Source organism: Brassica oleracea, chromosome C2 (assembly GCF_000695525.1).
Source record: "Brassica oleracea var. oleracea cultivar TO1000 chromosome C2, BOL, whole genome shotgun sequence".
NCBI classification, from domain to species: Eukaryota; Viridiplantae; Streptophyta; class Magnoliopsida; order Brassicales; family Brassicaceae; genus Brassica; species Brassica oleracea.
The window spans coordinates 47257357-47281788 of record NC_027749.1 but is presented as its reverse complement, the minus strand read 5'-3'; the positions used below and the strand labels follow the sequence as shown (position 1 = coordinate 47281788).

Here is a 24432-nt window from a genome sequence, read left to right as displayed (position 1 = left end):
TTTTCTAACTCATATATTTTTTGTTTAATTTTATACTATTAAAAGAAATTAAAAATCACATTAAACATATAATATAAAAAATAGATTTTTTCTTACATGTTATATTTTGAATTTTTAAAAACGATTATAAATTACTAAAAATGGTAAAAGTCTCACACTGAAAATTTTGTGATCAACGGTTTAACTTTTTTTGTTCAATCAAGATACAAATGATCATATATCGTAGGGGTGGGCGTTCGGATACACGTTCGGGTTCGTATCGGGTATTTCAGTATAAAGGTACAGAACCTATTCGGGTATATTTACATTTCGAGTCGGGTTCGGATATTTTGGGTTGGGTTCATATATTTAAATTTTGAAGAAAAAATAAATAAATTATTCATAGTTTAAATTTTTTGTATTTAAAATATGTTTTAACTTAACTGGTTTTCTAATTTTTATAAGACTAAACTATTAATAGGTTAGAAAGACACTAATTTAGTTTTTGTTTTAAAATTTTAGATGCAACTTTTGTTAATGCAAGAAACAAGAGCTTGATATGTATTTTAAGTGAGTAGCAAATGATTTTGTCCATAATTATGTGTATATTATCTAATTTTGAGCAATAAGCATCATTAATATAAATATTTTGAATAAAATGAGAGAAGTAAAATAGAAATATAGGGTTAAGTATATATATGTTTGGTTATCTTCGGATATCCATTCGGATTCGGATATTACCCGTTCAGATTCAGATATTATCTGAACTGATAAATAAGTAATTTGTTTTGTTATTCTTGAATTAGATGATTTTTAGACTGAGCTGGTGAATATATACTAGATATGCATTTATATTTTGAGTCTACATTTATATTCTATAACAACTCGATATATTAGATTTGAACATTAACCTGTTAATATAGTTTGCCGGGAATTTTTTTTCAAAATTTTGATTGTTAGATATATTTCTGAAGTGAAACTAATTTTCACATATGTCTATTTTTTTTAAATTGACACTTATTTAATTTACCGAATTCACAAATAAGTTAAAAAAAGAAACTTAACTCATATCAATGAAACAAAGACGGGAACGAAAGCATAGTTTTATATAGGTAGAAAATGAATAACTTATGAAGAGTCAATAGTAAACAAATCGAGAGCATAAAACCTAATCCCCTTTCGTCATTATACAATCGATGTTGCCTATTTGGTTTTAGTGATTTGTGTCAGCCGCAAAACTTAATTTTCTTTTGTGCAAATAAAGTCTTAAAATAATTAAAATGAGATGTAATACGTTAAACCTATTGACTCTTCATAAGTGATTAATTTTCTTTTATGCTCTCGAAAGGGGATTAGATTTTATGCTCTCGATTTGTAAGTGAAGTAAGCAAGGTTTGCATCCTTTCAAAATGTTTCAAAACTCTTTTTTGTTTGTTTGTTTGGTTGCAGTGTATAAGGAGGTTGGTTGAGGAGAAAGACAAAATGAATGGCCTTAACGCACTAAAGTATCTCTCGACCATATTAGCGGTTGCGGCTAGAACAATCTTTGAAACAAAGAGAGGGACGTATTGGCTTACGGTGGCTGTAACCACGTCAACCATTGCCACATTGTTCAATACTTATTGGGACATATTCAGGGATTGGGGTCTAATGAACCGCAACTCGAAAAACCCTTGGCTTCGTGACAAACTCTTAATCCCTTACAAAAGCATATACTTCATTGCCATGGTAAAAAAATAGACACTAGAAGCTTTTCTTTCCGTGGAATATTATTATTTATTAATTGAGAAATTGTAAAATGAAGGTGGTGAATGTGGTGCTGAGGCTGGCTTGGATGCAGACGGTTCTTGGGATTAGAGAAGCTCCATTTTTGCACAGAAGAGCTTTGGTTGCTGTTGTTACCATCTTAGAGATTGTTCGTCCTGGCATTTGGAACTTCTTCAGGTTCAGTTTTTACTTAAAACCACATTCCAGAAGTTTCGGAAGAAAGAGATCATAAAATGAACTTTTTGTGTTCTGACTTTGTGTGTATGCAATCAGGTTGGAGAATGAGCATTTGAACAATGTGGGGAAATACAGAGCCTTCAAGTCTGTACCTTTGCCTTTTCAAGAAGTTGGAGGAAGCAAGAGCATGTAAATTTATACATATAATGTGGACTAAACGCAAAATGTGTGTATTAATTGTTTTATTGTCGTATCGTATGAAAATTAATTCATCCCAATTTTCCAGCGAATATAAATTTTTTTTGGATCTCTTAACTTGTTAGCATTAACGGATGTCTTTTTATGACCCGACCCGATTCTATTCGGTTTTTTTTTTTTTTTTTTTTTTTTTTTTTTACGCCGGACAATTATGCTATTACAACTATGAAACTCTCTTTATCTCTGCTGCCAGTAATCTTCTGAAATTCTCTTTGAATTCAAAATTTTAAATTCAAATTTTCTTTTAATTTACACTAGATTTTTCACCGCACATCCGTGCGGGCAGATTTTCATTTTATTAATATATAATACCATCGCAATACTTTAAAAGATATTTACATTTTAGTGTTATATATTGTGTAAATCTATAATGTTATTGGTTATGTTTCTTATTCGATATTATTAATGTATAATGATTTGTTTTATATATTTTACTTTATTATTATTTGTTATTATATATAATATATTTTCGAGTTTGGTAAAATAAATTCATAGTATGAAATAAAAAAATTGAGAATCTCCTTCATTTTTTCTAATTTTTACAGACTGAATACAATACATTTTAAAATTTTATTTAGTTATACAATAAAACTGATATTTTCTTAGCATAATTTATATTTCTATGTTATTTATTTTAGTATATTGTGGGATTTTATAAGTAAATACATTATAATAATACTATATTATTAATTATGAAATCATTCGCTGCATTAATTTAAAAATATTTTAAAATTTTATTAAGATTTTGTTTGGTTTTTTCAACATATTTTGTAATAAGTGAAAATAAAATTTAAATTTACAGTTAAAATTTATTTATTAATACCTATATAATTTATAAGATTTTTTAGAAATGTTATATATCAAATAGATTAACTTAAATAGTCAAATAGATGTAATTGATGAAATAGACCTAGTATGAATTTTTATGGTATTTCTTTTAATAAAGAAGATATATAATATAATTATAAAATTTGAAAAATAGCATACATTTTTATTTTATTTTGTTTATAATAAAATTTTATTTAAATTAATGTATAATAGTATATATTATTAATTACGAAATTAATCAATGGTATTAATTTAAATAAATTATTTTAAATTTTTAGAAAGATTTTGTTAGATTTTTTCTCAACATTTTGTTATAACTAAAAATAAAATTTAAATTTACAGTTAAAATTGATTTATTATTAATACCTTTATATATTGAATAGATTAATATAAATAATTAAATAAATGTAATTAATGAAATGGACCTAATAAGGCTAATATGACTTTTTTATAGTAGATAAAAATGGTACTTCTCTTTTAATAGAGAAGATTAGTTTCTTAATAAATTATATAAATCTATAAATTGCTTTTTGAAATGTTGTCAATTTCTTTTTTGATTATCTCCCGAGTTTTGAATCAAATAGAACCGAATTGATTTATAAATTGGAACATTTCAGCTGAGTAGAACTGAACTGAAATTCGGATTGACCACTCTTATTTAAGTAACTAATCTCTTATATATTAAAGGAGAAGCATTGTAATAAATGTGTTCACACTAAACTGGACACATGTCACGTATAGAAGCATTATAATAAATGTGTTCACACTAAAATGGACACATGTCACATGTAAAGAGTTTCTCAGCCAAACTCTACATAAATATGTTCGCACTATGCACTTTACGTTTTTTTAAATATAAAACTCACATGCATGGTTCTTCTTTACGTTATTTTTACTGTTTACGAATAGAGCTGGACAAATTATTCATAAATTTTGATTCGATTCGTTATCTGTTTTGATTCGAACCGAAAAATCCGAGTATCCATTACTCTAGGAAGCAAATTAAATACTAAAATGCAATGTGCGTAAAAAAAAGCAAATCACAAATAATAATATTTATAGGAATGGATATCCAATTTGATCCGTTATATGCATATATATATACATATATTTAAAAAGTTATATATAAGTTATATATTATAGTTTATATAAATTTTACAATATTTTTGTGTTTAAATAATTTCATTTTAAGAATTTCATTTTTCATTTATTATTTTGAAAAAAAATGTCATTTAATATTAATTAACAGTATCTTTATATGTTTTTATTAACCATCTTTGTATACTTTTACATACACATACATGTGTACATTGACGTGAACACCTTATAACTAAGTATTTACCACAACTGAAATATCTAATTTTTTTGGAAGTTAAAATATATTTTTTTCTTAATGCTTCTTTCACTATCGACCAAATTTTAGTAAAATGATTTGTCTTAATAATTTTCTTTTCTTCTTTTAACTATTATCCGCTTAGAAACTATAATATGAAACTATTGGTTCGACATCACGACTATCGAAGATTCATAATATGAAAACAAACAAATAATAGTAATTTTTGATTATCACAGACAAAAAAACAAAAACATCCAACATTTTAACCGAACAAATCAAATAAATATTAATTTAAAATGATAGTTATATTTTAGGAGATTAAAAACCAAAAAACAACCTAAAACCGAACCGATATCCATATTAAACAGATTAATGTCTCCTTATTAAAAAATAATGAAACTAATAATCACATTCCGCGCAAGGCGCAGGTTATTACCTAGTCAAAATATATACTAACTACTGTCTAATATTGTTACTTTGTATGTTGTTAACCACCAACAGTCTAATATTTTGTTATAGACATGTTACAAAAATTTATGACCATCCGGGAACAAAGTATGAGAACATGAAAGTTTAAAAGGTAAGTCTATGTAAGACCAGAACCACGGAGTCTTACAAAATGTGACAAGAGTTTTTCAATAACTTTGTGTATCAGAGTCTTAGAGAGCATCTTCGGAGTCTTAAAAAATCATCAAAAGATAGTCTCTCAAGCTTTAGAAAAAATATACATAATAATATCAGAGATTCAGTTTGAGCTTATTGATAAACACAGGGACACTATACTAACTTACCCCATAATTGTTTTCTCCATATATGTATATTTTTTTCTTCTTTGAAACACTTCTCCACATATATACATACACATATATCAATATTTTCGATCTGTTTCAGTTTCATTGTTCAGAAATTCCAAATGCAATCGACCTCAACCGTTGTAACCACAGTGACAATCATGTTATTTTTGGCTTAAAACCAGACAGAATGACAATCATATCCCCTATATATTAATTGAAGATCATTTAAAAAGTCGTAACCTTAAATTTATACTAATTAAAAATAGATCATGCTTAGGTGTCAATTAATTAGGATAACAATTTAGTATGGGTGACAGCTTAAGAATCAATTGAAAATAAAATGTTGATCCAAATCCAATTAGTAAGAAACATTATATTAACCCAAAATATAAGAAGCGTGTATTATTTCTTTAAATAAAAGCTACAGAATTACCTAATATGATTAACATGACAACTAATGACTGAATAATAAAGATTTGATAACAATTTTTGCATTTTCTTTATTTTTGTTTAATTCTATATTATTAAAAAAATAAACAATCACATTAACCATATAATAAAAAATTAGATTTTTTCTTATATGTTATATTTTGAATTTTTTAAAATGACTTTAAATTACAAAAATGAGGAAACCTTATATGTTATATTTTCAATTTTGTAAAACGACTTTAAATTACAAAAATGAGGAAACTTCACATGTTATATTTTTCTTATATGTTATATTTTGTATTTTTTAAAACGACTTTAAATTACAAAAATGTAAGTTTTCCTTAAACATACGACTAAAAGCATTAAAATGACATGTATCAATTCGATGGTTGATCTGAAACTTTTCAAAACCATATGGAAAATAAATGTCAAAATAATTCAATTGTGAAAACATGACTGTTCACTTTTTTTCAAGAATGTGTTCAGTAGAAAAAAATAAGGTTTTTGTGTCATAAATTGTTTAATGTTCAATCCGATCAGTCCATGATATATTAATTATAGTTTAGTTCCACAATTTTTAATGAAAAGTGATCCGGTCCATCGCAAAGAAATTATATAATAACAACAAAAAATATTGTATATGTATAAATAAAATGATCAAATATATAAAAAAATTGTCAATAATATATACAAATAAACTCACCATGCGCAAGGCGTAGTTCTTATCCTAGTTATTTTTTATTTTAGCAGGTGACAATATATAATTGTACACTATAATATATTGTAGCTGAAGTTTCAACTATCACCGGCAACTAGTTGTTTTATAATTAATTAATACAAGAATCTTGGATCTATACACCCACCATTAACTCTTCTATTAACAGTTGACTTTATCTGTCGATGAAAAGGCCTCCAAGCAATCCCCAAAAGACCATGTTTGTCTCCATCATTAACCTATAATTACAAATCACAAAACACAATCAAACCACATCACAGAATCACAATCAGATTCTTTCCATCTCATCAGAGAAACATAAACATGGTGAGACAAAGAAGGAAGTCAGAGAAAGAAGAAGAGAAGCGAGAACAAGAAGATGGAGAACAAGAAGATCAGAAGGTGCAGCCAAGGCAAAGAAGCGTGAGCAGAAGAAACATGCAATCTCTGGTGATCGGGCTTGTTGGAGGTGCGTTGACTCTCGGGGCTTATTCTCAGACCTATGTTTCTCCGGGCACATCTATCGGCGCTGGTCTTTTTGTCCTCTTCTTTGGCTTGCTTGTCAGCGAAGGTTTTATCTCTCTTTAAGAAAATGTTTCCGTATAAGTAATTTTAAACTATGCTTTTGTTTAATGTATGTTTACATATATACATATCTATATGAGCATCTTGTTTTATTTAAAAATTGTTGGGACTCTTTTGCATTAATGTGATCCAATCCATATTGTTTCTATGGATTTGTTTTTTGTTTATCTTTTAAGAATGTGTTTGATCTATATGTATCTTCCAATACACTAATTTGTTACTAATACATAGTCCCACAAAAATAGTTGAGGCAGATGATGCAATGAATTCGAAACCTTGATGATCCATACACACATTAAGATACAAAGGCCTATGTATATACGAAGCAGACCCGTGCTTAGGAATTTTAAAGCCATAAACAAAACAAAAAGAGGTAGATAAATATAGCAAAAGAAAATTAACAAACTCGAGTTGTCCAAAAGTATATATTAATAAACAAGTTTACAAATAAACATTGATTTGTCGTTGAAGTATTAGTAAGGATATAAGTTTAAGAAAACAAAAAAAAAAAATTAAGAAGAAAACAAATGCACATATCAAATAAATATGCTCCAAGTCATGGTTTCTTTTCCCATTAATAGGCACGGCTCTAAATGATACTCTTCAACACGTTAGGCTAAGTTGAATTTGGCTGAGTACCTGTTCGGACCTGTTAATACAAAGAAAAAAACAAATTTAGATGTAAAAATGCCAATAAACTAAAGTATGGTATACTTTTTCATTTTTAAGTATGGTATACTTTTTTGTGTTCAAAAAAAAAAAGTATGGTAACTTATAAAGTTATAACTAGATTTTAACATGCACGTCCGTGCAGATATTTTTTTATTTTATAAATGTATTTGATATTATTACAAATACTTTTTTATATAATTTTCATTTTAGTGTTATATATTATGTAACTCTGTAATATTGTTGTTTATATTTCTTTTTAGTATTATTAATATAAAGTGATTTGCTTACTACATTTTACTTTGTTATTAATTTTTATTACTTACTAATATATTTTAGAATTATCCACAATAAAATAACAATGTGAAATAATCAAATAGAGAACTTCCTTTAAAATATGTTTTTCTTTAATTTATACATTTTGCATATAATATATATTTTTATTTTATTTATTTATATTATAGAAAATAAATATGCTTAAGATAATTTATATTTACATATTGTGTTTAAAAAAATATATTTTAATATATATCATTTGAGTATTTAAAAGTAAAAACACGGTTTTGTTTAAATAATATAGCCTTATTGTTTTAGTAAATTTTATACATAGTAGTATCTATCATATTATTTTAGTAACTTTTATGGGTTTTCTGCAAAAAAACCCTCAATGTGGTTTTTTTTTTGCAAATTAATCCGCGAACTCAAAAACCCACAGGTCAACCCTCCAAGTGCCAGTCAAACCGCAATATAACCCTCGGCCATATTTATGTGTATTTGACTGTGTATAATTTTAACATTTTTTCAATACTAGGTCGTTTTGGCGCTAATTTTTTAATGAAAAAAATTTGTTGAACTCCACCTTCATTGTGCATTTACGCAAGCTCCCATGTCCGAGAAAAACAAGGTCATTTCGTTTTAGAAATCTATATAATTGCGTTTGTTATGTAAACAAATATATTTGTTGGTCGAGATGGTTATATAGCATGCACATGGTATTTAAGGTTCAAATTTCAAACCACGAGTTCAACAAATTTTTTTCATTAAAAAATTAGCGCCAAAACGACCTAGTATTGAAAAAATGTTAAAATTATACACAGTCAAATACACATAAATACGGCCGAAGGGTATATTGCGGTTTGACTGGCACTTGGAGGGTTGACCCGTGGGTTTTTGAGTTCGCGGATTAATTTGCAAAAAAAAACCACATTGAGGGTTTTTTTGCAGAAAACCCAACTTTTATTGATATAGTTTATTTTTGGATGTTATGATATTAAGTTTATTTTTATTTTAAATTAAGACTTAAAAATTAAATATTAAATTGCTTTAATTTTTACAACATAAATAGTTAGTTTTTTGTGGTTCATTTCAAAAGGTTATTCTTTATTATCTATATTTTTTCTTTTGTAAAATTTGAAATATTTTCATTTTGAGTTTGAATATTTAATTTCAAAATTTTATATTTTGTCAAGAAAACTTTGGAAAATTACACAATTATTTTTGAGTTTGGAACATTAAATGAATTTTGAATTTTTTTTTTGTTACTACATTAATATATTATTTTTAAAAATATTTGACTTTTCGGTAATATTTCTCAAAAATTTCTCAATATATTTTGTTATAATTAAAATAAAACAAATTTATAATTAAAATTTTATTTGTCATTAATATTTTAAACGAATTACTAAAATTTCATAGTTTTCTAATAACATATTTTTAAATAGTATATGAACTAAAGGTTATTATATACTATTATATTTTTGATAAAAACATTTTTAAACAATATATTATATTGTTGAGAGTTTCAAATAATTAAAAAGATAATATATAGTTGTAGATATACAAGTTTAACCTATATTAATACATTTATTTTTGTATAAAAATATTATATAGTTTATGAATTTTAACCCTTTTTAATGATGAGTGATAATATATTTAAATAAAAAAATTTAAAATATAAAATTTGTTAATTTACCTATTTAATATAATTTTCATTTTTAATTCATATGGCATTGCTTATATAATACATAATATAATTATATAGTTTATGAAAATTAGTATAGAATTTTTATTTTCTTGTTTTATAATAAAATTTTAGTTAAAATTTATTTATAATAATATTATATTACTAATTACGAAATTTATTAATGTGTTATTTTATAAAAAAATATTTAAATTTTTCACTTAGATTTTGTTAGATTTTTTTCCACATAATTTGTTATAAATAAAAAAAGTAAAATTTAAATTTATAGTTGGTTTATTATTAATGTAAATAATCAAATATGTCGTATTAACTAATTTTTTTAAGTGGTTCTAGTATGACTTGTTAATAATAAATAAAAATATGACCTTAAATTAATATATTAGATTAACAAAATGTTTGAAATAGCATAGCCTACACATTAAATCTACACATGTGGTCACGCAGATATGGGTTTATGCTTACGGCCTATTTGAATATCTGGGAAAAGATCCATATATGGGTTACACCTTCTATCTGGGGATAATGAATGTATCTTTAGTAGATCCGAGTTTAACCATTCTAAAGTAGCAACACTAGACGTCAAAAAACACTACACGTCCCAAATTTTAGGAAAAGAAAAACACTACACGTCAAATAAAAACACTACAAGTCAAACAATCCGGCTTACCATTCAATTTGAATGGAATGTAGAAGCCGTATGTCATCTTGCGTATTCGTTATTGCCTTATTGGGCCACTAAGTCGTGAATTTATTGTTTTCATTTGAAACCATGTTGCTTTAGACTTTCACCACACTTGTCTTTCTGAATATACTAATATCCCCATACATAATATTATCATATGTCCATATAGTCTCATTTCTCTCATGGCATAAGGACTTTGGACACATCACTTTCATAAGCTAAGCTGTATTTGAACTACAAACCATGATTGACGCCACTATAGACGTTATAAACTTTTAATTGACAAAAAAAAAAAAAACTTTTAATTGACAAAATAGCCGACTATTCACATGCTTCAGGTATTACTCCGATTTTGGTAGATGATCTACTCCGATTAGAAAAGGGTTTAACTAATTTAATTTTAGGGATACACAACCATCTTAGAAACTGTACACTAAACTGAACCATTTTTTCACCGACATAATTAGTTGAAATAGCGTCATGTCAAAGTCAATATATTTAAATCTGGTGTCGTCTTAAACAATTTAATAGCTTTGGAGGAAACATAAAATATTGACCTTTTTACATACATTTTCGTCTAACATTTCTTATTGCATTTTAAAAAAAATTGAACCACAAGAACTTTTTGGTATTAATTTCTCTTTTAGAAAAATGGGTCTTTTTACGAAAATCAGGTTTTGTAAACGGGAAAATTGGAAATGGTGAACCATACATACTTTGTTTTGTTGTCTTTGTATTAGGTTTAACTTATTATGAACTCTTTTATTATAGTTTTACCAACTATTTGATAAATTAACATAGTGAAATAAGTTTTTATAACCCATAAAATAACACTAAATTTTTTTGTGGACCCATAGACCCATGGCAAATGCTTATGTTGCCATGGGTAAGAGCCGGTTCTGTTTAAACCACCATGCTTCATCCATGTGAGAACGGGTACCAGTGTTCAACCAAATTTGAGTATGGATTAAAACTTCATTCGCATACCGGTAAAACGTGCAAAAATATCTGCATGTCGTATATTACATGCATTATTTACATCAATTCACCTAACAAAAAAAAGGGAAAACAGAAGCTGTAAAAATAAATTTCACAAGTTTTAGCAACAGATTTATAATGCTATATGCTTTCAATTCATAACACTTCTATTGCTGATAGCATATGATTCTATAACAAACTTTCAACATTTCATACGAAAATTTACTAAAATATTAATATTCATATATACATATGACATGCCGTTCGTTTTCATTCAGTCCATGTCCATCCGGTTGTTTCTTCCAGCACAACTTTCATTTTTTCACAAAGTTAGAAATAGTTCAAAAAAAAAAATAACAAAGTTTCTTATGCAAGCGTCAAACTGAAACAATAGTAGATTCCAGTGCAAAGTGGACTAAAAATAAATTGCACAGTTAAATTCTCAGGAATTATTTAGTGAACTCTATATTGCATGTCTCGAACAATCAAACCCGCATAAATTTATTAGTTGTAAACTATTGTCAAAATTGTGTCTCCGTATGATGACACTTTCTGACATTTTAAATCATCAATACTTCTATACTTTAAAGGAAGGAAAAAAAACTAGTAATGTTACAGTATCACAATCATATGTACTAATTTTGAGTGATAGATTCCAACTCATTTTGACAAATTTTTTTTTTTTAATTGATTGTTAAATTAATTCAAGAAAAAAACTTTTTACATCAGTGTGCTTCCTTTCATACTCTCTATACAAAATTTCCTTATAGAATTAGACTACTTTCTTCTATTTCTGACAAATTTGACAAATTTTCTTTGACCTCTTATGTAACATTCACCTCTCTTTTATCTCTTACGCGCGCGGTTCAATATCCTTTTTATGATTTTTATTTAACTTTTTTTAACTTTATACAAATTAAACACTTAAAATGAAATAAGTTTAATTTACAGATTATAGTGAAGACCAAGAAGCAGTTGGCATGGACCCGGGTTAATTCATTACAGCTAAAACTTTGTCCGAATCCTTCTTCCTATTTATACCAAACTTCCTTCTTCCTCAATTTCATCACACCAAACTTCCACATTAACAGAACATACACATTGCTGATCTTCGTTCCTTTTTTCTCCCTCTGTATGTTGTAATTGATTTGCCTCATCATGGGAGCTTTAGTAATCTCGTCCCTCCTGCTACATGTCCTAGCGTATTCCATGTGCGTTCAAGGCTTCTACCGTCGTGGCGGCCATCATCCGGGCGGCCACGGAGGACCTTGGATCAACGCTCATGCCACTTTCTATGGCGGCGGTGATGCTTCCGGCACTATGGGTACTTTAATGTTCTATATAGTGTCTCATTTTCGCTTGTACCACTCTATTTAACTGACAAAAGGGTAATTTATTCATTTCACTCCTAAGCTTAATCTCATGTTAACAGAGCTAGTTTTAGTCCCCTTGTTACAAATGCAAACGATTTCAACGAGTAAAATATATTATACAGTCAGCGATTGAAGAAATTGACTCTTTGACGTTATAAGCTTATAAAATTATTTTTCTTATGTTTGAATTTGTTTTCTTTAAAGTAATTTTGCTTAACACAAAACATTACAGTTTTTCATAAGAACTTTTACAAAACATTCCGGACGCAAAGAAAATAAAAACCTTAAAAAAATTTGTCAGCCTAGTTTTTGGTGGTGGGTTATAACCATTTGTGTAATTAATGAACAAAATTAGGTGGAGCATGTGGGTACGGGAATCTTTATGGCCAAGGTTACGGAATAGAGACGGCAGCGCTGAGCACGGCGTTATTCGACAATGGTCTCAGCTGTGGTGCGTGTTTCGAGCTGAAGTGTGTCAACGATCCTAAATGGTGCATACAAGGCCGGTCCATTGTAGTCACTGCCACTAACTTTTGTCCGCCTGGTGGCGCCTGCGATCCTCCCAACCACCATTTCGATCTTTCTCAACCAATCTACGAGCATATCGCTCTTTACAAGTCCGGTATCATTCCGGTTATGTACAGAAGGTACTAATTTATTCATGAAATTGCATAGTACAAAAGTTGCATAATAGTACGATCAGTGTATGAGTAGTTTTTTCAAAAAATATAAAACGCATTTAAAAGACAAACACAAGAGACACGTATCAGTGTGATTCATTTGTTACCACACAACTTAATGGAATTCAGACCTATAAATACGCATTTACTACTTCTGGACCAGTTGATAAATGTAGGAGAAATTGGGTATTAAGTTATTAATAGACCTAACTTGTGGTGCCTCTATAATAATTATTTTTATAGGGTTCGGTGCAGAAGAAGAGGCGGGATAAGGTTCACGATCAACGGCCACTCATACTTTAACTTGGTGCTGGTCACAAACGTCGGTGGAGCCGGGGACGTACACTCGGTGTCGATGAGAGGGTCACGTTCACGATGGCAATTAATGTCAAGAAACTGGGGGCAAAACTGGCAAAGCAACTCTTATCTCAATGGTCAAAGTCTGTCGTTTGTTGTGACCACAAGTGATCGCCGAAGTGTTGTATCGTACAATGTTGCTCCTCCTAGTTGGTCCTTTGGCCAGACCTACATCGGAGGGCAGTTTCGGTATTAACTAGTATACTAATTAAGTGATTTATATTGTAGACCGGTTTGGTTTGCTTCGGGTGTTTGTTGTAATTTCCGGTTCCAAGTTGGTGACTTTTTTGGGTAACCAATTGAAATTTGGACTGATAGTGATATATATAGGCAACTGTGTGTGAACAAGAGAAAGAAATGTATAATTCTCATTTTATATAAAAAGGAAAGATATAATATTATCAAAATAAAATAAAATAAAAATGAAATTTACTAGGATTGCTATAAAAATGGTTCAACATGTGTTATATGAATCTTGTACAGGTTCAGAATCATTTGGCATTCTGCTTCTATATTAGAGCTCACGGTTCTCTCATTGCTTATTCGAAATAGGTTATAAACTTATAATATTATAGGATTTATGTACATATTTTCTCTGCAATTTTGTGGATTAGTTTACAATTAACCACCAAAACATAAAGCAAAATTAATATGTTTGATGTTTGATGGGCTTAAGCTTGGCTTAGTGAGACTTATTCAAACCTTGAAGGATAGTGTTATGATTTCTTCTTCTTGTTCTGTTATTCCTTGAATAATGCTTACAAGTTGCATATGCATAATGAATTACATACACATAAACTTTATATATGAGTTGCATCTGAAAATGGTTATGCATATTTTTGGTTTTATACACCTACATTTATACTTTTATAAGGAAATGGTATATTTTAGAAAATGGTAAAGCGTGGGGAGAAGAATAAAAGGTGACAAAATATTCAAGGGAAAAAACTAGTTTAACCCTTATTTATCAACTAATGACTAGTTTAACTCTAATTTTATTTTAATTACTAATTTGTTTTTCATACCTAATTTACCCCTATTTCCTTTGTTAACAAAAAAAGTAATTACGAAAATGCCATTATTGAATTTTCGAAATATTTGCGATTTTGCCATCCACAGACTTATTTTGTCTACGTTTTATGTAGCCACAGACTTAAATATTTTTTATTTCAGCCACAGATTTATTTAAAAATATATAGACTTAATAATATTTCTACAGACTTGTTATTACAAATCTGACATGTTTGGTCACAAATTTATTAAATATTGACAAATTTACTTTATTTGGCCACAAATTTACTTAATTTGAACAGATTTACGTAAGATTTGATAGATTTATTTTTTCTATAGCCACAGATTTACTTGTTTTTGACAGATTTAATTTCGATTTGATTGATTTATTATTCTTAAGCCACAGATTTACTTAATTTTGACAGACTTAGTTAAGATTTAATAGATTTATTTATACTTTGACCACAGATTTATTAGAATTTGACAGATTTAGTTAGAATTTGATAGATTTATTTATTATTTGACCACAGATTTGTTACAGTTTGACAGATTTGTTTAAACTTAAGCCACAGATATATTTATGACTTGGCCACAGATTTTTTTTAATTCCCCTTAACCAAGTTATTGCAAACCAGATTAAACCATTTAATTCTGAAATTATTTCATATACCAGTAATTTCACTTGATTTAAACCAAAACGTTTTAAACCAACCATAATTTGAATCAAAAGCATGTAAACCAAATTTTATTTAATTAAACCAAATCCAACTTAATTTAAACCAAACAAAGAGAAAAGCCCTAATTTAAGAATCACTCTTTTACACGTGATTACCTTGGTCAACGTTAATGGCGTTTTCAGATTGACGTTTCTTTTCTTCCTTCTTCTCTCATGGCACAAATAAAAATTGTTTGTGGTCATTGGATACTTGGTAAAAACAAATGGTTATTTGGTGTTGACAAAGGAATGAGGAGTAAAGCTATAGCCATAGAAGACAAAACAAGTTATGATGATTTTGTTCATATGGTGATCAAAGAGTACAAGGTTAATGAACAGATTTACGACCTGAAATTGAGCTACATGTTTCCCAAAGAAGCTTTTGTTGACATTACCCCAAAACACACCGCCTATAGATATTAAAAAGCAGAGGCAATTCACTGGATTTTTAGAACAGCTCAAAACAGAGGCAATGCAAATATGTTTTAATATTGGCTAGCTGAATTTTTGGAACCGCTCATTCTATTTCTGTTTTAAAATTTATTAATGAAATATATTAGAAATGGTAATATTGTAATAAAGAAGAACAATTAAGGTTATTTGGTCTTTAGCCACCTATACTAACATGTGTTGATGATGTAGAGTTAGATTAGTAATTAACAAAAAAAGTATAGTTATTCTGAGTAATTTTTTCTTATTACTATTCAATCAATAATTATAAAAATAATTAGAATATGCAAATGCTCTTCATAATACTCTTTTCTCAACGTTTTTATATTGAACTTTTGATAGAACACTTTAAAGTCGCAAAACTTTATGTTAAAGTCGATCTTACAAAACCTCTCCCACGCAAGGTTATCTCTGGGTTTTCTAACGGCAAGGAGACAGAGATTGCAGTAAGCTATCCTTGGCTACCATTGAAGTGCGAGCTGACAGAAAGTATGGCCATTCGCAATAAAAGTGCAGATCTCAGTTGGGTATTCCTTCAGATAAGAGAAGGTCTAAGAGTCATGTACCTGCGGGTAATAAAACCAGGAAGAAATCAAGACCTACCAGATCAAAGCTTTCCTCTAAAACAGTAACTCATCGTGCTATGCCATCAGAGCTGAAGAAGGCGAAGTATCAGGCGAAGCCAGTGAGGATCCCATACCTCCTGCGAGTCTTAAGGAAGTACTGCCAGGTGATTCGTCACCCGTAAGTAAGTCTGCTGATCATCCCGCTCTAGGAAAGGAAGGTTGCAGCCATAATCTTGCAGAAGATCATGATGTTGTTCATGGAGAACCTCATATAGAAACACACCCTGAGAAGGAGCAGTTTCTGATGGGTTTTGGAGATAATCAGCATAGCAAGAAGGATGCTGAAGACCCTTTCTTTTTGGTTAATCGCAGGAAGAGCGGCCGCATGGCCAAATCATCTCAATAAAATCATATGTCGATGTTTTTTGCGTGAAATGTAAGAGGGCTGAATGGAGTACGACGCCACACAATGGTCAAAGACTGGATTAACATCCATAAACCTCTTTTTGAAGCGTTTTTGGAAACGCATATCCATAGTAGTAATGCAGCCAGAATAAATGATGCTATACTGGTAGTTTGGAAGTCTTTTGGGAACTACGGGCATCACAGTTCTGGTCAGATAATTGTTGTTTGGGACCCTTCGGTCTCTGTATTTATCTACAAGGCTACAGAGCAAGCTGTTACATATGGAGTTCACATTTTGTCGGAGAACATAAATCTTACTGTCACGTTTGTGTACGGGTTCAACGTTGTTGGAGAGAGGCAGGCGTTGTGGAATGAACTAGTTGAGATAAGTGATACCCCAGCGTTGCAGAATTCTACTTGGACCGTCCTTGGAGACTTTAATAAGATTTTACGCTTGGCTCACCATTCGGGTTATCCGTCTCATGTGGTTGATTCAAGTGGTATGCAGGAGGCTAATGAGGCTTTGCAAGATGCGGGATTGTTTGAGGCTCAAGCAAAAGGAACACCTTTCACGTGGTCGAATAATAATGACCAGGACCCAATCTCCAAGAGAATTGATCACACTCTCGTAAACCAAATTTGGGCAGATCATTTTCGTGATTCATATGCAGATTTACTCGAGCCGGGGCAATCTGATCATTCGCCGTGCATAGTCAAGGTTCCATCATTGAGGCGACAAAGCAGGAAGCCTTTTAAGTTCTATCACCATATCATCGATCACCCTGACTACAACTCTGCTGTTACTGCTGCCTGGAACCCGGGATCAATCACAGGCTCTGCCCAATTCAAACTGGTCAGGACGATGAAAATGCTTAAAAAAGATCTAAGAGGAATCAACAAGCGGCACTTCAGTGGTATTAGTGAAAGGGTGAAGGGGCAATCTGCTAAGGTAGTGGGTTTGCAACGTCAGCTTCTTACTCAACCAAACTCGGCCCTTGCGGGAAAAGAGTACATGGAGAGAGACAAGCTAAACCTTCTCCTAAATGCTGAGCAGAAATTCTTCAGACATTGATCTCGAGTAAGATGGGCTGTTGTGGGAGACCGAAATACTTCCTTCTATCACAACACTGGCACACAGAGGAATTCTAGAAACCATATTCATTTTCTGAAGGATGAAAACGATAACTTCCTGGGATCAACTGCTGACATCAAGGCGCACTTTGTTACATATTTTCAGGGTATCTTAGGGGAAACTGATATGCCATTGTCTCCTTCCAGTGTAGAGTCCTTGAAAGATTTGCTTCTCTTCAGATGTTCGGAGTTGTCGAGAGCGTATCTGAAAAGGGAGGTTCTTTCAGCAGAGATCAAGGGAACAATATTTGCAATGCCTCTGAGCAAGAGCCCTGGTCCGGATGTGTACTCAGTAGAGTTTCTGAGGGCGTCATGGGACACTGTTGGGGAGGACATAATAGTTGCAGTCGCTGAGTTCTTTCGGAATGGGCGCTTATTAAAAGACCTGAACACAACAACCATCGTACTCATTCCAAAAACTAGCGCTGCGTGTAGGCTTGGGGATTTTAGGCTGATTAGCTGTTGTAATCTGGTTTATAAAGTCATCACAAAGATTATAGTGAACCGCCTAAAGTCGATTCTTCAGTCGAGCATTAGTAGAAATCAGGCTGCTTTCCTAAAGGGTCAAAGTTTAGGAGAGAATGGTCTCCTCGCGTCTGACCTGATAAGGAACTATAGATCTTCCTCATGCCCAAGAAGATGTATGCTTAAGGTGGACATAAAAAAGGCGTTCGATACCATTTCTTGGGACTTTATAATTAAACTGCTTGATGCACAGGATTTACCACCTTTGTTTGTCACTTGGATTCGGGAATGCATTACTTCCCCTCGCTTTTCAGTGGCCATCAATGGAGAGTTAGCTGGATTCTTCCTGGGCATGAAGAGGCCTCGTCAGGGCGATTTTATCTCACCTTATTTGTTCATTATGGCGATGGAAGCGCTATCTAAATTACTAGATCAGGCTGTGGAGGCAGGCGGCCTTAGATTACATCCAAGCTGTCAAGAGCCAAGAGTTACTCATCTCTTATTTGCAGACGATCTGTTGGTGTTTTTAGATGGCTCTAGGCATTCCATTACTAGCATTAAAAAGGTCTTGACAAGGACTCTCTTCGCACACTCCAACGGAATATGACTTGAGGGAGCAATTCCATAGACACCAAGATGAAGAACACATAACAATCCAACCATTGTCCTCTTCTCGAGACTCCAATACTTGCATCTTTCCAATACCGACTGAAGCTGAACCAAGTTAGGACCAACAACTGTAGAAACCCCCATTTCTTTCCAGAAGTCTGTATGATCAACATCACAAATTTCCCCTTTTTGGAACGGTTCACAATTCATTCCCGTTATCTCACCAAATTCAACCAAAGAGAGACGAATGGGCTGCCAATCAATCAACGACCATATCTCATAATTCTTCTTCACTTGAAGCTGATTCGTTAAAAGGTAATGGACAAGCTTCGCACACCATGTGAATTTGAGCTCATAAAACATAGGAAAAACGCCAATTGCAGACTTCTTTACAGCCTCCCATGCATCAAATCCCACACCCTCTCTTACCATTTGAAAATTGGACAAATAGCTATAATAGCTCATACTCCTTTGCTGACTAGGAGCTTTTCCTTTACTGTAGAGTAGACGCGGATAGTTTCTCTTAGTGCTAGAAGAAGCCATATCTAACAATGAAAACAAAAAAAATTGTTACCATGAATGCTAGTACAAAAGCGAGTATTTGTTGTAATCAAGAGAATGAGGATTTTCACTCAATCAACCTCTTGGCCAAGGCTCTATACCCAGTACTACAATAGATTATCTGTCAAACCAGTGAAGACATCTAAGATTCTTTATCTTGTTTGGGGTCATAGAAAACATGTAAGATCAACACTAAAACTAACCACTCTCTAAAACTCATAGCATAATTTAAAAGTACTACCGATTGGTGAACAAAAGCGTGTGTTTACCTTAACGAAGGGATAACTATCCTTAATCTGATTTCAAGTCTTCTTGCTAAAGTTATTTGGAACCATAAATCAGTTTGGATTTTCAGTAGAGGAGACGAAAAGGATGACAGGTGAAACAATGGTGATTCTCACCGGAGAGTTCAAGAGCGGAGATAACAAGACGCCAAATCGAGCTTTGTCGGAGGAAGGGTTGCAAACACTCGCCAGAGAAATCAAAGCCCTCACAATGTCGATGCTACTATCAGAGGAAGAAAATCAAACCGCTAGCGACATCTCCTTAGGCGAACCCTAGGTTTTGTTATTGTGAATGTTTATTTTTGCTTCTGTCGACGTACGACGACGAAAGGAAAACCTTTTTTTTTCTTTAATTTTTAAATTTGTTAATGAATTAAATTGATAATGGCAATATTGTAGTAAAGAAGAATTATTGGGGTTATTTGGTCTTTATATACCTATATTCAGATTTGTTGATTACATAGAGATAAACTAGTAATTAACTAAAAGATTAGAGTTAATCTGAGTAATTTTCTCAATATTCAAACCAGTTTTTTTTGAAAAAGATGATGTCAGAGAGAACTGAAACTGTTCTTAACAGAGCAACCATGAAAGATGTATGCGTGGGGTCTCTTTCTATTTCCATTTATACTCTCTTTCCCCACACCTATTCTTCTCTCTCCTTAGGTTTCCATTTTTGGCAATAAAAAAAGATTGCATACGATAACATAACCATCACCAGATCCAAACATCACATGCTTTATCTCTATGTATATATGAGACAATGAGACATGGTTATAGAAGAGAGAGACCAAGAGAAGGGCTAGATGGATGTTTCTTGTTTTCAGGAATACCCTTTTGATCTTCATTGCAGAGGAGCATTTAATGGCTTTGGAGAAAACAATGCAGTGGAGTTCTCTAATAAAAGAAGCATTCTGAAGGAGAGTGATGAATTTAAGAAGAAGCAGAGAGGTTCTTCTAGGGTTTGTAGCAGAAGACACTGGAGAGTCTCTGAGGATTCTCAGCTAATGGAGCTTGTTTCTGCTTGTGGTCCTCAAAACTGGAACCACATTGCAGAGAAGATGCAAGGAAGAAGAACAGGTAAAAAAAAAGAAAATATTTTCCTCTTCTATTTTCAAAAGAAAGTGAACTTAAAATGTGGTTTTTTTTTCTTCCTTGTGTTGTTTTTAAAGGAAAGAGTTGCAGATTGAGGTGGTTTAACCAGCTAGACCCAAGGATCAACAAAAGAGCATTCAGTGTTGAGGAAGAAGAGAGGCTACTTGCAGCTCACAGAGCATTTGGCAACAAATGGGCTATGATTGCTAAGCTTTTCAACAGAAGAACAGACAATGCATTGAAGAATCACTGGCATGTCCTCATGGCAAGAAAGTTGAGGTAGCAATCGACTTCTTACCTCAGGAGAATCAATGAGTCTTCTTACAATCCTACTTCAGATCACAAAACCTTCACTCTCCCTCCTGGTTTGTGTCTTCTTCTTACTCTATCTAGTATACAATGTTTAAGGTTCATGTTTCTGTATGTGTTTACAGGTATTGTAGATGATGAAGATATGAATTTGGAAAAGAAGAGCTGGAAAACGCTAAAAGAAGAGTATACAACTAACCTGAAAGCTCAGTATCTGCAAGAAGAGTATTGTTCTTTGCGCATGCCAATGCAGGGCCCGCATCATCACTCCCCAACCTTCCCTGCAGATTCCTTAGCACTGACACTGCATGTCTCCATCCAGGAACCATCATCATCACCATCACTGTCGTCATCATCATGTGCAGAACATAGAGTGGTGGCCAGATATTTTGAGACCACCAAACCTCCAGCATTTATAGATTTCCTTGGGGTCGGCCACCAAAGCCCTAACAAGACTTGACTACTGATGTCATTATTATCAAAGTCCATGTCTTTTGTAAGCCATTAACATGACAAGCTAAAGAAACCAAATGTCTTCTTTTCTCTTTCACCACCATATGCCATTTATTGAATTTCAACAACGATGATATATTTAAACGATGATATATTTAATAGACCAACTTTTGTATTCATCATTTTATAATCGATAAAAATTGTAATGTTGCAAAATGTTAAAACAATTTAATAAATAAATATTATTATAAAAACTCACCCCATACATGCGCGCGGGTTATCATCTAGTAGTTTGTATATTATACAAACCATACGATTATTTATCAAAAAAATGGTGCGTAAATATTTCGAAGAACAATTTATAACACACAAATGTAACAAAAAAAGTAACAAAAACATGTGAACGATTTAGTGGTATCTATTAAAACATACTTAGATATGATAAACAGTTCCTGTATACATGCTTGAATCGAATGTTTGTATTGGATTTGATTCAGCAGAAAATACTAAACCGAGAAATAATTGGTTTTGAAACACGTACGCAATTGATATGTAAAAGTAGTGAATTGAATTTTGGAAAGATAGGATTTGATTATGCAGAACATACAAAACCGTGAAATAATTGGTTTTGGAACATCTTATTTCTGGTTTAGTATGTAACTATAATTTCGATGGTTTAATAATATTGTAAACCAACGTGATTATAGGGCAGTGGCATTCTAATGTAATATTTGTAGAAAACTCAAGGATATTTCTGAAATGTACTCCTGTTTTAATAGATTCGACTAGATTTCGATCCACACAACCGCGCGGGTTTTATGTTTTCATTTATTTTTATATAAACATTTTGCTTTCAATTCTAAATTGGTATGTATTATAATATATATGTGTTTATCAATTTTTAAAACATAATAAGTTTACGGTATATTTTTATCATTCAATAGATTGTTTCAAACTTTCACATGTATTTGTACCTTCTTTTATATATATATTTTTTCGGATTATTATTTCATTATTAAAATCGTAACAATATATATAAAGATTAGTAAAATATTGTTTTATTGTCATATTCAAAAATATTGTAACATTTCACAAATTTAGAAAGTTTTTGTTTAATTTTTAAAATAAACTATATAGTTTAAAATTTGTTTTCATTGGTTTAAGGTAGTAAAGCTTAATAATATGATTTTTGTTATTTAAAAAAAATCTTTATAATTTTAAAAGTTAACATCGACAAATATTTAAATAATTAACATATAGAAGTATAACATTACAACATTAAATTATATCTATTTAATTTATACTATCTATAAATCTAATATATCATCTATTTTTTAAATCCAATTATTGATAACCCAATAAAAATTTATGGTAGACCCAAAATTTAAATGATAAGATTACAGATTAAATGTAACATGATTTCTTAGTAATAGGTCTATTAGGTCTATTTTTAAAAAAAAAATAACACGTGAATCAATATAGTGACTTCTGTTTTAATATATAAGATGTGATTTTTTATAAATAGTGTCTATTATTTAGATATATTGGACTGCATCTACTTTTTGTTGTGATTACTAAAAATACTAATATGTTGTTATTATTTTAATTAGTTCTTTCATTTGGATTTAAAATTTTGGAGTGGTCCATTTATTCGTTTTGTTTGTATTTGAGTTTGATATATTCTTGTAATTTGAAATACATCTATTTTTGTTCTAATTAAATTAAATAGTTAGCTATATTCATTGCACGAGTTTTGTTGTTCATCTGAGATGTGTACATATATATTCATTATTGTTTTTATATTTTATGTTGATTTTAAAAAATTAAAATGATGATTGGTATGAAGTTGTGTAAACGAACATCTATATATATAAAGTACATATATCTCTATTCTGGTTAAACAATGTAGGCGGACACGTCATAAATTCAAGTCGCGCTCTGTGGAGTCGACATGTGTCATGCTCGACCAAAACTCAGCGTTTCATTTATTATGTAGTCTGATGGGCTTGGATGGGCTTTGATTGTTACCATGCATTCGTTTCTTACATTTGTTACTAAACTTATTGTTGGGCCTTCACACTAAAGCAACCATTAATTAGTTTTTTTAGAAATTGGCAGTTGGGCTTTTAATATAAGATTTGGGCTTCAGAGCCTCATAAGCTCGATGTCTCTCTTTAGAAATTGGCAGATGGACTTTTAATATAAGATTTATGAAGAGAGACAGCGAGCTTATGAGGCTCGACATGATGCTCCTCGGCGATAAGGTTATTCGGATGAACTAAAAAACTTACACTTTCTTATTTACTAGGTGCATAGTCCCCGCGCAAGCGCGGGGTCGACTATATTATAGGTGTATTATATAGTTTTGTTTACGGGATTTTATTGTTTTTTTGTCTATAATGTGATTGATGGAACTTTGGATATTACATAATTTGATGAGTTTGATATAAGAATGAACGACGAAGTCATATGTTGATATTTTTATATCTTATATGTTCAAAGTTGAGGGTGATGGAACTTGTTAGTGTTTACTTAGGTAGTTGTTTGTATATAAATCAAATAGTGCATGGAAAAAGATAATAAATTTGGATTTAAAATGTTAGGGTTTCAAAATAACTGGGCCTTGAATCTGTGGTTTAGTCTAATACTGAAAAAACTGTTAGGACTTCAACTCCTTTTTTTCTCTATGTCGGGAATGTGGGCACTAATTTCCCGATTCATGTAGGTAAAATTGTTTCTTAGTTTGTGAGATTGAAAAGCGTAGATTGATTTTAAGCATGATTGATGAGA

General features: G+C 31.0%; 4 protein-coding genes and 1 pseudogene across 4 annotated transcripts; all 5 read left to right on the top strand.

Annotated features, from left to right (window-relative positions):
- Positions 1 to 1640: 1640 nt before the first annotated feature.
- Positions 1641 to 2116, top strand: LOC106324436 (phosphate transporter PHO1 homolog 9-like). Its single transcript, XM_013762402.1, has 2 exons — positions 1641 to 1923; positions 2020 to 2116. Exons 1-2 carry the CDS (start codon positions 1778 to 1780, stop codon positions 2114 to 2116), a joined length of 243 nt encoding a protein of 80 aa, XP_013617856.1. The 5' UTR covers positions 1641 to 1777.
- Positions 2117 to 6415: 4299 nt separating this feature from the next.
- On the top strand, positions 6416 to 7033 carry LOC106325982. Its single transcript, XM_013764030.1, has one exon. The coding sequence runs from the start codon at positions 6608 to 6610 to the stop codon at positions 6869 to 6871; it is 264 nt and encodes an 87-aa protein (XP_013619484.1). The 5' UTR covers positions 6416 to 6607; the 3' UTR covers positions 6872 to 7033.
- Positions 7034 to 12225: 5192 nt separating this feature from the next.
- Positions 12226 to 13915, top strand: LOC106322817 (expansin-A5-like). The gene is made up of 3 exons (XM_013760958.1): positions 12226 to 12502; positions 12907 to 13198; positions 13475 to 13915. The coding sequence occupies exons 1-3, from the start codon at positions 12337 to 12339 to the stop codon at positions 13782 to 13784; spliced, it is 768 nt and encodes a 255-aa protein (XP_013616412.1). The 5' UTR covers positions 12226 to 12336; the 3' UTR covers positions 13785 to 13915.
- Positions 13916 to 16799: 2884 nt separating this feature from the next.
- On the top strand, positions 16800 to 17807 carry LOC106324434. The gene has a single exon (XM_013762401.1). The coding sequence runs from the start codon at positions 16800 to 16802 to the stop codon at positions 17805 to 17807; it is 1008 nt and encodes a 335-aa protein (XP_013617855.1).
- Positions 17808 to 20591: 2784 nt separating this feature from the next.
- Positions 20592 to 21649, top strand: LOC106324433 (annotated as a pseudogene).
- Positions 21650 to 24432: the final 2783 nt, after the last annotated feature.